This window comes from Corvus moneduloides, chromosome 3, assembly GCF_009650955.1.
Source record: "Corvus moneduloides isolate bCorMon1 chromosome 3, bCorMon1.pri, whole genome shotgun sequence".
NCBI classification, from domain to species: domain Eukaryota; kingdom Metazoa; phylum Chordata; class Aves; order Passeriformes; family Corvidae; genus Corvus; species Corvus moneduloides.
Genome location: NC_045478.1, coordinates 2,794,300 through 2,807,027, shown reverse-complemented (window position 1 = coordinate 2,807,027; position 12,728 = coordinate 2,794,300). Strand labels below are relative to the sequence as shown.

Here is a 12,728-nt window from a genome sequence, read left to right as displayed (position 1 = left end):
AGCCTTTAAAGTTTGAAGTCTCTGAGATGCAGGAGGGCAGCGGGGCTGTTTGGGGGAGGGACATTTCCAGCTCTCTCCTCGCTTCCTTTCAGCGGGCAAAATAAGGAAAAATAATAATAAAAGAGGGGGAGGGGGGAGTGGGAAGGAGAAAGGGGGGTCTGGGGAGTGCTGCTTCCCCGGGGGGTGCCGGGCAGAGGGTGGGGAGAAGTTTTCTCGCGGCACCATCCCGGCCGGGGCCGAGGAGTTTGCAAACAAGGAGGAGCAGCGAGTCCCTTCGGTGTCATTGGAGGAGGCTTTTTCCAAGGAGCTCATAAATACGGGAGAGGCCGGGCAGGAGGCTGGGACTGCGCGGGGACCCCGAGGGCAGCGCGGCGGGGCGGGGGGGGCCGGGGGGGCCATGGCTGCGCTGCTCAGCACATTCCCCTGGCCGGAGCGGCTGGAGGGGGACGCGGGCGAGGGGCTGTCCCCAGGGCCACCCCCCCGAGCCTCGCAGGGCGAGAAGGGCTCCGAGAGCCGCATCCGCCGGCCCATGAACGCGTTCATGGTGTGGGCGAAGGACGAGAGGAAGCGGCTGGCGGTGCAGAACCCCGACCTGCACAACGCGGAGCTCAGCAAGATGCTCGGTGAGGAGCGCGGCGGGCGCGGGCTTGGGGGGCGAGGAGCGGCGGGAGGTCGGGGACTCACCCGAGCATCCCCTGGGGTGCAAACCCTGCCCGGATCCGGTGCCCCGGGGTGAGCACCCGAGCACCCACCCAGCCAGCCAGGTGTAAATCCTGTCGGGATTCAGTGCCCTGGGGCACCCACCGGAGATCCCTGCGGGTGCAAACCCTATCCGGGTTCGGTACCCCTGAGTCCACCGGGACATTCCCGGGGGTGCAAATCCTGCCCGGATCCAGTGCCCCGGGGGAGGCACCCACGCACCCACCCGGGCATCCCATGGGATGCACACCCTGCTCGGATCCAGCGCTCCGGGCTTGGTCCGCAGGCACCCACCTGCGGTCCCTGGAGTGAAAACCCCGTCCGGATTCAGTGCATTGGCGTGGGGATCCACGCACAACCCCGGGGTGCAAATCCCGTTCGGATCCAGTGTCCCGGGCTGGGCACCATGCACCCACGCGGGGTGCAAATCCCATCCAGATCCTTCCCCCGGACTGGGAACCCCAGCACCACCGGCCATCCCTGGGGATGCCAACCCTGCCCAGATGGGGACCCGGTCTGGCACGCAGCAGGAGGACACCCCTACACCTACCTGGCCGTTTTGGGGATGCAAAGCCAGCCCGGATGCAGCACCCTAGGGCTGCAAAGCCTGATGGAGTCCCACACCCCGGGAGCAGCACCCCGGGAGCAGTACCCGTGCACCCACCCCGTCACCCACGGGGTGCTCACCCCAGAACTGTCCCACACTCCAGGTGTGCAGTCACCCTTCAGGGTGTCCTGATGGTGTCCTGCATCCCAGGGGACAGGCACCCTGCCACCTCTCTGCTGCAAACCCTGAGGGTGCTGCCTCGCTGTGCAGGGAGGGACCCCAAATTTCCCTGGCCTGTCCTTGCTGTCCCACTTTGTCCCAGTATTGCGTGGCTGGGGTGTGTGTGTGTATTTCTGCTGTTGCTTTTGGGGGATCACAACCCATTTCGCGCACACATTTGTTTCCCATTCCCCATCCACTATTTCTCCCTTTCTCCCAATCCCCATTTTGATGTGAAACCAAGAGGGCAAACCAAAATTATTGGCCCAGACAGGCTGAGAAAGAGCTGCCCGAATTGCAACACAGCTTTGCTGCCCAACCTCTTATCCAAAGTTTGTGTTTCCCTGGACAGTTCTGCGGTGTTTTCTTTGGTGGTTTGGGTTTTCTCCTTGCTGCTTTGCCATGCAGCATCTCAGCTTATTAGTGTTATTTCTGCTGTCTCAGGCCATGGGAAGGCATCAAAGGCTTTGATCTGTATCCTCATTTCTCCCTCTTACCCTGAGGAGCAGCCTGGGACAGCTTCACTGTGGGATAACCCCCCCCTCCCCCTGCCCAGTGCTGCTTCTCTGTCCTGTGTCTTGGGAACATTTTATCTCAAACAGGGAGAGCGAGGTCACAGAATTACAGAATCATGGAATGGTTTGGGTTGGAAGGGACCTTAAAGACCATCTAATCCATGCAGGGACACCTTTCACCATCCAGACCAGCTGTCACAGTGCCCAGGTCTCCTTGTGCCTTGGTGCAAGTCCTGGCAGGGCACAGGCTGGGACACCTTAAAGGACACCACGTCCTGACTCCCTGCTCAGCCAGGCACGGCCTTGGCGGTCCCTGCTCCACAGCCCAGCTCTCTGCCCCAGCCCATGGAGCTGGGAGTGTTCATCTGCCTGGATTTATTTACTAACCCCGAGCCCGCCTTATGTGGGGACTGGGGATGAAGGGAGTCAGAGACCCCACAGTGGCCTCAATTCCCCCCTTCTTCTCCCACCCGCTGCCACCTCGTCCTCCTGCAGGGTTTTTGGGATGTGTCCTCCGCGTGTGCCAGCTGGGATATCGGGAGCCTTTGGGAGACTGCGGGTGCTAAGGGAGCGTGTCCTCCGTTTCAGGGAAGTCCTGGAAGGCGCTGAGCCTGTCGCAGAAGCGTCCCTACGTGGAGGAGGCCGAGCGGCTGCGGGTGAAGCACATGCAAGATTATCCCAACTACAAGTACCGGCCCCGGCGGAAGAAGCAGGTCAAGCGCATCGGGAAGCGGGTGGACCCCGGCTTTCTGCTGGGCAGCCTGACACGGGACCAGAACTCTGTGCCGGAAAAGCGGACCTGCAGCCGGGCTGGGGGGGACAAAGAGGGCCCGGGTGAGTACCCCCCCCGCCCGGGGCTGCCGGCTGTGCGGGGGTACCGGGAGGCTCCGGGCAGCGGCGGCAGCAGCACCAGCGTGGACACCTACCCCTACGGGCTGCCCACGCCGCCGGAGATGTCCCCGCTGGACGCCATAGACCCCGAGCAGAGCTTCTTCTCCTCACCCTGCCCCGAGGAGCATCACCGCTCCCACCTCGCCGGTGCCACCTTCTCCCCGGAGTACGCGGGCGGCTCCCTCCCGTGCGGCCACCACCCGCTCAGCCCCATGCCACAGCCGGCCACCTGCATGATCCCCCCGGCCTCCAGCTGCCCTCCCCTTCCTCCTCCTCCTCCTCCTCCCAGCTACTACACACCCGCCTTCCCCTCCCTGCCCCCTCCCAGCCTCCATGCCCACCTGGGCCAGCTCTCCCCGCCGCCCGACCACCACGGCTTCGACACCTTGGACCAGCTGAGCCAAGCGGAGCTGCTGGGGGAGATGGACCGCAATGAGTTTGACCAGTATCTCAACAACCCTGGCCACGGCGACCACCACGGCGGGGCCTTGGCCAATGGGCACGTCCCGGCGTCCGGCAGCTCCCACAGCTCCGAGAACAGCCTCATCTCCGTCCTGGCCGATGCCACGGCCACCTACTACAATAACTACAGCGTCTCTTAGGAGCCCAGCCGGGGCCGCCTGGACCGGCCGAGGAAGGACCCGACACTGTTCTGAGGCGTTGCTCCCTGGGGACATCGCCCGCGGCCCCTCAGGGTGACCGAGTCCGAACCGCAGGGCCCTGGAGTCTCCTCGGTGTTGTAGGTAAAGGATTTGGGTTGTTGGCTCACCACCGTGCAAAGCCTGGAGTGCTCTGCTCCGACCGGGGCCGGGGGGCACTTCCCAATGCCAAAGCCCTTTGGCCAAGTCCCTCTTCCAAAGCAGGGATGCTCCTGGGAGTGCAGGAAGGCTGCCCCTCATACTGGGGCATTCCCAGCCCTGCTTTGGAGTCAGGAGTGCGGCAGCACCCTGCAAATGTCGGGTCTGAAAGGCAGGGGTGGCAGAAGGGAAGATTTTGTTGAAGGTCTGTGAGCTGGTTTTGGGTTCTGGTGGCGGCGTTGCTGCAGCCACCCTGACCTGCCCGACTGCTCCAATGGGGATTAACCCCCCCCCTCCCCCCCCATCCCATCTCCTGCCCTGGAGCATGGACTGGGGGCTTCATCCCTCAAGAAACCCCGGAGGGGATGGGACACCAGCCAGGAGAGGGACAGCCAGCCCCGAGGGTGCTGAACCTGTTCTGGAGAGGGGCAAGATCAGGGCTGGGAAAGGCAGGATCCGGCCGGCATCCACCCCTGGGAGCAGGTCCTGGGATGAACATTTTGGCCAAGAGGTGATGATGTAGCAGACACTTTTTTTATCAAACATCCTTTGAAGGGGAAGGCTCTGTGTTTGGAGCCACAGTGCCCAATGCCTCTCCTAACTCTGGCGTTTTATTGCTTGTAATAAAGCTGTACATTGATTTATTCCTTCCATTATTCCCCCGCCCCCCTCGGATTTTGTATTGCTCGAGTTCTCTTCCTTTCCATAAAGATGAAGCTTTATTTTAAATCAGTTATATGACATGATTAATCTTAGTGTTTACTGTATGGCACTTGGTAATGATTAGTTAGTAACGTGGTTATGATTTCCTGGTTTTAGTCCCCAAAATGTATTAATAATAATTGCAAAGAATACTTAAAAAAAAAAAACAACCCAAAAGTTCACTGATTTTTAAGCTAGACATTCAATCTCTTTTGTGTGGCTCTATGCATTTTGAATGAGTGTAGATACGAGTTTGCATAAAATATTTAATTTAAATAAATACGTTTTTATACAATGATCATTCGATGATTTAAATTGCTGTCGCTATTGACAACAGTTTTCAAAACAGAAACATTTCCCGTTCAAGTGCTATTTTTTTATATTTTTGTTGTTGTTGTCGTTGTTGGTATTTTCAGCCAAATTTTTCTACTTCCATTTTTTTATAAATAAAACAAAGATCTGTGGTTATCTTTGCAAATTGTGGATTGCTTTCTAACAAACCAACTCGGGGCATGACGAGTGCCTACCCTCACTTTCCATAGAGTGTCTCGGGGTTCAGGTCACTGCTGGCCTTGATTCTGCTTTTGCCATCTCTCAGATACGATCTTTTTAATCCTGTTTCCATATCACAGTGAAGTCAAGAGCTTTGCCTGTGCTGTCTTGGTGAGCGTAGATGATGTTGCCAATTTATGGAGCGAGTGCCAGTGCCTGGAGCATGGGTTTTAGTCACATTTAAGGCTCCCTTTTCTTTCCCAGTTTGGGCTGATTCACCTTTAAAGGTGCTCCACGGAGTGAGGACCTTAAAAAGGGTCCTTGTTTCAGGTGCAGATCAAGGCAATGAGGCCTCAGAAATGTGTGGGGGCCAAATTTGGGGAGCCACGTGAAAGTGATGTTGTGATGGTCTTCAGGCCTGGCCAGCAAAGAGAAAAGCTTAATCCATGTTGTTGTCCGTGGAAAAACATCACAGCTTTCTCTTGCCAGACATTAAATCAGGCTGTGTCCCTGCTGTCCTTGAGGTTAAGCCGTGCACAGAGAATCCCAGAGTTGTTAGGGCTGGAAGGGAGCTCTGGAGATCCAAGGCAGGGTAAACGCTGCCCAAAGCAGTGTCCTCCCAGGCTGGGCCCTTCCTGCTTGGCCTCAAAAAGTGGAGGAGCACTTTTCCTAGTGCCCTTTGTGATGCCACCTCTGTGTGGTGGCTGGGAGGGGTCTCCAGAGGTCACCCAACCCAATCCAATCCAACCCAATCCTGTCCCTCCGGATGCCCTGTCTCCCATAAGTGATGTCTCTGATCCACGGAGCCCATGGTCCCAGAAGGTGGAGGCTGTGTGAGTATTTGGGGAGGCATCAACAAGCCCCTGTCCTGTTCTCCTTCATGCCCCACTTTTATCCCCTGGATTCAGCTCTCCCATCCTGCCTCTTCCTTCTTCCATCTCTCAGGCATCCAAACTCACCCTTGGCCTTTCGTTTGTAGGGGGAAAGGAACGGACACCTTTGGGTGTCCTGCCAGCCCCAGGTACTGTAGTGGCTCCCTGACGGGGGTGGCTCAGCCCAAATGTGACTCTTCCAAGAGGATTTTGGAGCTGGAGGGAGGGAGGTGCCAGGATCCTGTTTGGCCTCTCTGCCCAGCATCATTGACTCATATGGGACCATGCCAGGAGCAGGAGTGGGGCTGGAAAAGTCCTGCTTTTCCTTTCTCCATCTCTCCCTGCAATCCCTGGGGTGGCCCAGGCCCGAGAGGCAGCTGAGAACAGTGAAACTGCCTTGGGGAGGAGGCTCAGTGGTCCCACCCCCCCCAAAAATCAGCTCTGGGTATTGCCATCAGCCTGGTTTGGGCTGTCACATTCTTACCCTATAGGACCCTTTCTCCAGGACACTGGCTGCTCATACTGGTCCTTCTCCTTATTCCCATGCCCCAAGCAGCAACGGGATCAACTGCACCACCCCATGAGCCTTTTCCCTCCTTGCTTTCATCCCGTGCAGGGTTAGTGGAAGCAAACCCCCCTCCAAGAGCTCCCAGCACCTCCCAGAGTCTGATTTCCCCAGGAAAAGGGGTTTCTCCATGCACCCCATCCCCAAGGAGCCCGTCGGGCTGGGATAAATGGAGAGCCCCGCCAGCCAAGCCTGTCCCCACTTGCTCAACCCGGAGCCACGTGGGGAGAGGTGGGAGCTTGTCCCTGTGCTCTCTGCACGCCAGGAACAGCTACAGGCCCCAACCGGGAGCCAGGGCCCCCCGAGGGCGTTGGGAGCCTCAGCCAAGGCGAGGTGCGGCTCCCTGGGAGCCACGGCCGGATCCGGGCACACGCCCAGTGCCGGGAGCAGCCGGCTTCCACCTCCAGGACACTGCAGCCGAGATGAGATTCAGGAGCAAAACCATCCGCCCCTTCTCTGGTGGGATGGAAAATGAGATGCTATGGGTCAACCCCCGCCTCACAGCAATTTTTTTGGGATGCAGGGCATTGCTGCAGGGAGCAGGTGGAAAATAAGACTGGCAGAGGTGGGAAGGAGTGGTTTTGCTTGGAAGGTGGACATCCATGTGGAAGAATGCTGGCCACGGTGGTTATGGATGTTGGGGGCGTCTCCACCCCAAGCAGGACTCGTTCTGCATCAGTCCTGGGCACGTTTCTCCTCCCTCCCCATCCCAAATCCAGGAGCCCATGGCTGTCTCCGTGCAGGCTGAGGAGTCTTGTGGCTGTGGCTTGTGGCCTGCTGTCCCCAGCCTGGGAACCAGCAGGAAAATCAAATCAGGGCTGCAGGAAGGGATAAAACGGCCTCACACCACATTTGGGCTCCTGCTTGGGGGTGCCAGCTTGGGCCAGGACAGGGGTATCTCCTTGCCAGGAGGTGACCAGGGTGTGAGCCCTCTGCCCCCAGTGTCCGGTGGCCCTGGCCAGTCCTTGGCCCCCATGGCTGTGCAGGTCACGCTGCCGGGCATCGGGAGCAGGGATGAGGTCACCTTCCCGGATAGCTGGGATTTGGGCTGGCCGGGAGCTGCCGTGTGTGTCATGCCCTGGGCAATTTCCTTTGCATCCCTTAAGCAGGTGGTGAGTTCTCTCTGTCCTCACTCTGCTTGTCCCAGTGCCACTGGGCAGGGATGGGTGCTGGTGACAAACAGCCACGCGGATGTTCCATGCCTCAGTTTCCCTGTCTGTAAAACAGATAATTCTTCCTTCCCTCACGCCCGTTTTCTGACCAGCTCTGAGACATGATCTGTCTCTTCCCGAGAGTTTGAACAGGACCAAGTGCTTGTGCTGCCTTTGGCAGGAGGGGTCCCTGCTCCGTGCGAGGGATCTGGATCCTGCTACAAAATCAGCAGGGAGACAGCACTTTTCCCTGATTTTTCAAAGCAGAACCAGGTGAGGGAAGTAGAGGCAGAGACAGGAGTGAGGTGACTGGACTGAGCTCACCCTGCAAATCAGTAACAGAGCCTAGAGAGACCCTCAGCATGGCCAACTCCCCCAAATCCTAAACCTCCTTTTGCCCCCTTTTTGCTCACCTTCCCCCTCCATCCCTTTTTTCCCCCCCACCCCACCCTGAGTCCCAACCCTGCTACACCCCACAGCAGGGAGGGCAGGATCAGGCCCTCCCTCCCGTCTCTCCAGAAGAGGGAATGAGACAAGCTGCTGAGTGGTTTCCTGCCCGGCACTGCCAGTGGGAGCTGCTTGGGGTGCCGGGAGCAGGGGAGGATGTATCCGGAGCTGAGTGTTTCCTGGCAGATAAGGCCAACCCCTCCTGCCGGATGTTATGAGTCCAGGTCCTACCTCCACGTTTCAAGAGAAGGGGCCGAGGAAAGGCTTGGATGTTTATGGCAAGGAAAAATAACTTCTCCCTCTGTGTACAATCCTCTGGCTCCCCCAGGGCTACGTGCGGGAGGGTAAATGCTGGGAATAGGAAAACAGGGGCGAGGAGGGTGATGGGGGACGAGGAGGGCTGTGGGCAGGCTGGGGTCTCTCCCTGCCTGCTGGGGCTGCATGGGAATGTGCCAAGGCAAAGGCAGGATGGATCTGGGGAGAAGAGCCTGCTGGTGGATAGTGCAGGCTCAGCACTGTGGGATCAGGCTCAGCATCAATCCAGGGCCAAACCCAGCAGTCACCTCTGGTGCCCACCTGGAGCAGATCCAGCCCCGGGTTAGCATTTCTCCTCATCCTTCAGATGAGCCCCTTCAAGGCCAGAGCCAAGGCCAACCACAGCAGCCCCCACAGCTGGAGATCCAGGGTTATCCTGCCCACCTCTGTCATCCAGGGAATCAGGTGCTGGCAGAGGGAGGATGGTGGCAGAGTTGGGTCTGGTGGCCCGGCTGGCTGAGGAGGAGGGGGAGGTTGTGCAGTGGGTATGGAGGGAATGAGGAAAATAGGGATTTTCTCCATATTTTTTGCAACAAATAAGTAGAATCCAGTGCTGGCCAGTCTCCTTTTGGAATGTAGCTGTGCTCTCCTAACACTCTTCTGGGAACATCCCCAAGGCTCAAGCCAGAACCTGTGCACTGCCTGAGGGCTGGTACATGTCCAGGGCCACCTCTGGATGATGGAAGGAACATGGAGAGACCTGCACTAGACTTAGACTGGTGAAGAAATTAGGACAGAGAAGACCCCCAGCCCTCAAGCGTTGCCATTCCCACTGAAATTACCCCAGATCCCAGCACAGCTGTGCCCAGGCCACAAGTCCTGCCCCTGCCCCAGGACAGGGGCAGTGAGGACATTCCTGGAGAAGGTTTGGATGTGGTCACCTGGTTTGGATGTGTCCAGACATTGAACAGCTTTTGATGGAGAGTTTTGTCTTCAGCATCAATAAGAAGAAATCTGAAAACAGACAAAATCTGGCGATCTCCTGTCCAGGGTGGTTAACGAGAGCTGAGCTGCCTCTCACTCCCATTTCAATCCAAAAGAGGCTGCTGGAGGTCCCATTCCTCACCCAGAGGGAGGACTGGAGGACGACCTGAGAAGAAATGAGAGAGGGAAAAGCCCTGTTCTTCCTCCTCTGCCAAGCTCAAGGAGCTCATGAGGGTTCCCTCTGACAGCTGAAGAGCATCCAGGGAGCGCTGCTGCATTCAGGGAGAATTTTTGGGATAAGAAGCTTTGTGCTGGAGCCCTGACCTGTGCCCTCCTCCAGTGTCTCCCAGCCCTCTTCCCTCAGCACCCGGAATTCCCCCGTGTCCCATCCAGCCAGGACACCGCACCCGGCCTCGGCCAGCCCAAGATGTTGTTCTTTCCCTTTGATTTCCAGGAGCTCCCACTTGGCCCCCAGAGCTCCACGGCAAACAAAACATCAGAAGCCCAGGCTTGGCGGTGCAGGAAGGAAACCGGCTCATGCGGGGCTGAGTCACGATCCTGCTGCTCCCTCCCGGCATCCCAGGGAGCGGGATCAGGTATCAAGGGATGCCAAGCCCCACCGACCCCTGACCAGCTGGGGCACCAAAAATCCTTGTCCACCACCACCACCCCGTGTTATTTGTTTTGATAAACAAAACACGGCTTGTGGGCTTTTTTCATGAAGTTGGAGTGGGAAAGGCTGGATTTGCTTCCCTGGTGAGGGAAGAGTCTCCACGCTGCCCGTTTGGGCCTCAGCCAAAATTCAGGGAGGATGCCAAAAACCTGAGGTTTAAAAGAGGCTCCTCAGCACCCCTGACCTGGGACCAGCTGTTGGATTTCCTCCTTTGAGGGCAAACTTGTTGTCTTGAGCATCACATGGTTGTGATTGTCACCACTCAGATATGTTCCCAACTCTCCCCCTCATATTTACTGGAGATAAAAAATATACACACATACACATTTATTTTATATATATATATATATATGAGATGGGTACTCCCAACTCTATCCCTCTCATTTACTGGAGATACCAAATATACATATAAAAATAAAAATAAAAATAAAAATAAAAATAAAAATAAAGAATAAAAATAAAATATAAATATAAATATAAATATACACATACAGGAAATATGACATACACATATATGTATGTATAAGGGATCCTTATATATAGATAAGAAAAATGGGTTCAAACTTTTTAGCAAGGCCTGCCATGATAAGATAAAGTGTAATTGTTTTAAACTAAAAGAGGGTAGATTTAGATTAAATAGAAGGAAAAAACCTGATTTAGTGGAAGGTGTCCCTGCCCATGGCAGGGGGTGCAATGAGATGAGTTTTAAGGTCTCTTCCAACCCAAACCAATCTCAGATTCCATGATTTTATGATTTTATACGTGTGTGTGTGTGTGTGTGTGTGCACACAGAGGACATGGGACATATGGCTTGGAGAAAGCGGCATCCCTTGGTCTCCTATTCCACAGCTCTCAGCACAGTCTGGTGGAACTCTCGGCAGAGTGCATGTCCCATGTGTCCTTTTAGGGTGGATATTGGGATAAGGTTCTTCCCCCAGAGGGTGCTGGGGCACTGGAGCAGCTCCCCAGGGAATGGGCACAGCCCCAGGGCTGCCAGAGCTCCAGGAGCATTTGGACAACGCTCTCAGGGATGCACAGGGTGGGATTGTTGGGGTGTCTGTGCAGGACTCATGATCCTTTTGTGTCCCTTCCAAATCAGGATATTCCATGATTCTGTGATTCTCACAGAAATGCTGAGGTTCTAAGGGACCTCTAGACATCCCATATGGGATCTGTGACAGATCGTTTCCGAGATGGAGGCCTTTGAGGCAGAAGGAGGTGGGACACTCCTGAGGTTGACTATCCCTCTCCAAACCAGCATGGCATTCCAAAAGGCCTTTCCCTGGTGGTCTGGAGGCCCTTCACTTGGAACAGAACCCACATCTCCACTAGCAATGAACGGGTTGGGTATCTCTGCACCATGGTCCCATAGAGGATCCATGGAGGTCCCAGCCCTCCCAGGATCTCCCATGACAGAGCTCCCTCTAAGCCAGGCTCCTGCCTGCTCCAGGGAAAGAAGAGAAGGAAACCCTCAACTCATATCCCCCACCCCACCCTGCCTGCCTTCCATCCCCCAGCCTCCTGAAAAGTCCCAAAAGCCACTCTGAGGGAATTTCTCCAAGGTATGGGACTCCCATGTAAAGGACCTGCTGCACTACATGATCCATCAGAGCTTCCTGGTTGCTCTTCCCTGCTGCCTTCCCGGGTTCAAAAGGTGATTTAGGATGACATGCTCTGCTCTACGTGAACTTGCCAGCTATTGCCAGCTCTTGCCAGCAGCGTGACGAGACGCCCCTTCATTGTACATTAATTCCAGCAGGCATACAGCCCAGCAATCAAAGTGCCTCATTAAACTTTAATTAAATTTCCCAAGTGATTTGCTCCCGGGCAGAGAACCTGCCATGCAAGCCCAAGCAGGTCTCTGTGTGTGTGTGTATGTGTGTGTGTGTGTGTCTGGGCTTTTGGGGTGTCTTTTTTTTCCCAAAGTGGTACCAACACTTCATGGCTGGGGTATGAAATAAAGCCAGAGGTGGAAATGCAGTCCAGACTGTAGGAAGAAGAGCCAAACTGAACAGATTTTCTGCTCCTGCCACTCCTGCTGAGTGCTGCTCTCCTGGAAGAAGATTCTCCAGAGCCTCCTCTTCTCCAGGCTGAACAATTTTAATTCTCTCTGCTGTTCCCCTGGAAGACCAGGGAGATTTTGCACTACAGTCCCTTTGTAGGAATGGACAGGAGATAGAGAGGTCAGGAATTAGAAGTTGTCCTCAGATCGGTTTCCACAATCAGAACTCAGCAAAAAACCAGAGGGACAAAGGAATTCCAAACTTGGAATGGATGGCAAACAAAACTAGATCCATCAATGACAAGTCTTAGAATCAGAGGGGTTAGGGTTGGAAGGGACCTTAGGGATCACCCCATTCCAACACCCTGCCATGGGCAGGGACACCTTCCACTGCACCAGGTTGCTCCAAGCCCCATCCAACCCGGCCTTGGACGCTTCCAGGGATGGAGCAGCCACAGCTTCTCACATGAACCTGTGCCCATCCTCTGCCTTGATGACCATTTGGCCTGGTCCAGTCCTTACAGTCAAGCTCACTCTCTCCAGAGCAAGGCAGCTGCATCTGAACAACCACCAGGAACGGTCCTTGGGCTGCGCTGGCTCCTGACCCATGGCTGGGATCATTTGGTCTCACTCCAGCAGACTCAAACCCAAGCCAGGAGTGCAAATGAGCGACGTCCAGTCCATATCGAGACATATCCAGGTTGTCTCTGTTATTTCCTGCAAGCTGCAAGTCAGATTCAAATTCCCTGAAGACTCCAGAAGGAGCCAAAACCAAGGCCTTGTTCGGAGGACTGCACAAAACCAACCCAGCACGGACTCCACAGGTCCCTGCACCGGGTTCCTGCACAAGGTGATATTTCCCTGTGTTTTTGCTTGGACTGGAGTGGATGGATAGCAAACAAAGCGAATACTGGAGC

At 55.8% G+C, this 12,728-nt stretch overlaps 1 protein-coding gene across 1 annotated transcript; it reads left to right on the top strand.

Annotated features, from left to right (window-relative positions):
• The first annotated feature begins 350 nt into the window (after positions 1 to 350).
• On the top strand, positions 351 to 4,838 carry SOX7 (SRY-box transcription factor 7). Its single transcript, XM_032104488.1, has 2 exons — positions 351 to 623; positions 2,569 to 4,838. Exons 1-2 carry the CDS (start codon positions 398 to 400, stop codon positions 3,471 to 3,473), a joined length of 1,131 nt encoding a protein of 376 aa, XP_031960379.1. The 5' UTR covers positions 351 to 397; the 3' UTR covers positions 3,474 to 4,838.
• The last annotated feature ends 7,890 nt before the right edge of the window (positions 4,839 to 12,728 follow it).

What these genes read in the sequence shown, in the direction of transcription:
- SOX7 (XM_032104488.1), top strand. Translation starts at nt 398, where the DNA reads ATGGCTGCGCTGCTCAGCACATTCCCCTGGCCGGAGCGGCTGGAGGGG. An exon ending in GGAGCTCAGCAAGATGCTCG is followed by an intron (nt 624 to 2,568) that starts GTGAGGAGCGCG and finishes CCTCCGTTTCAG; the next exon opens with GGAAGTCCTGGAAGGCGCTG.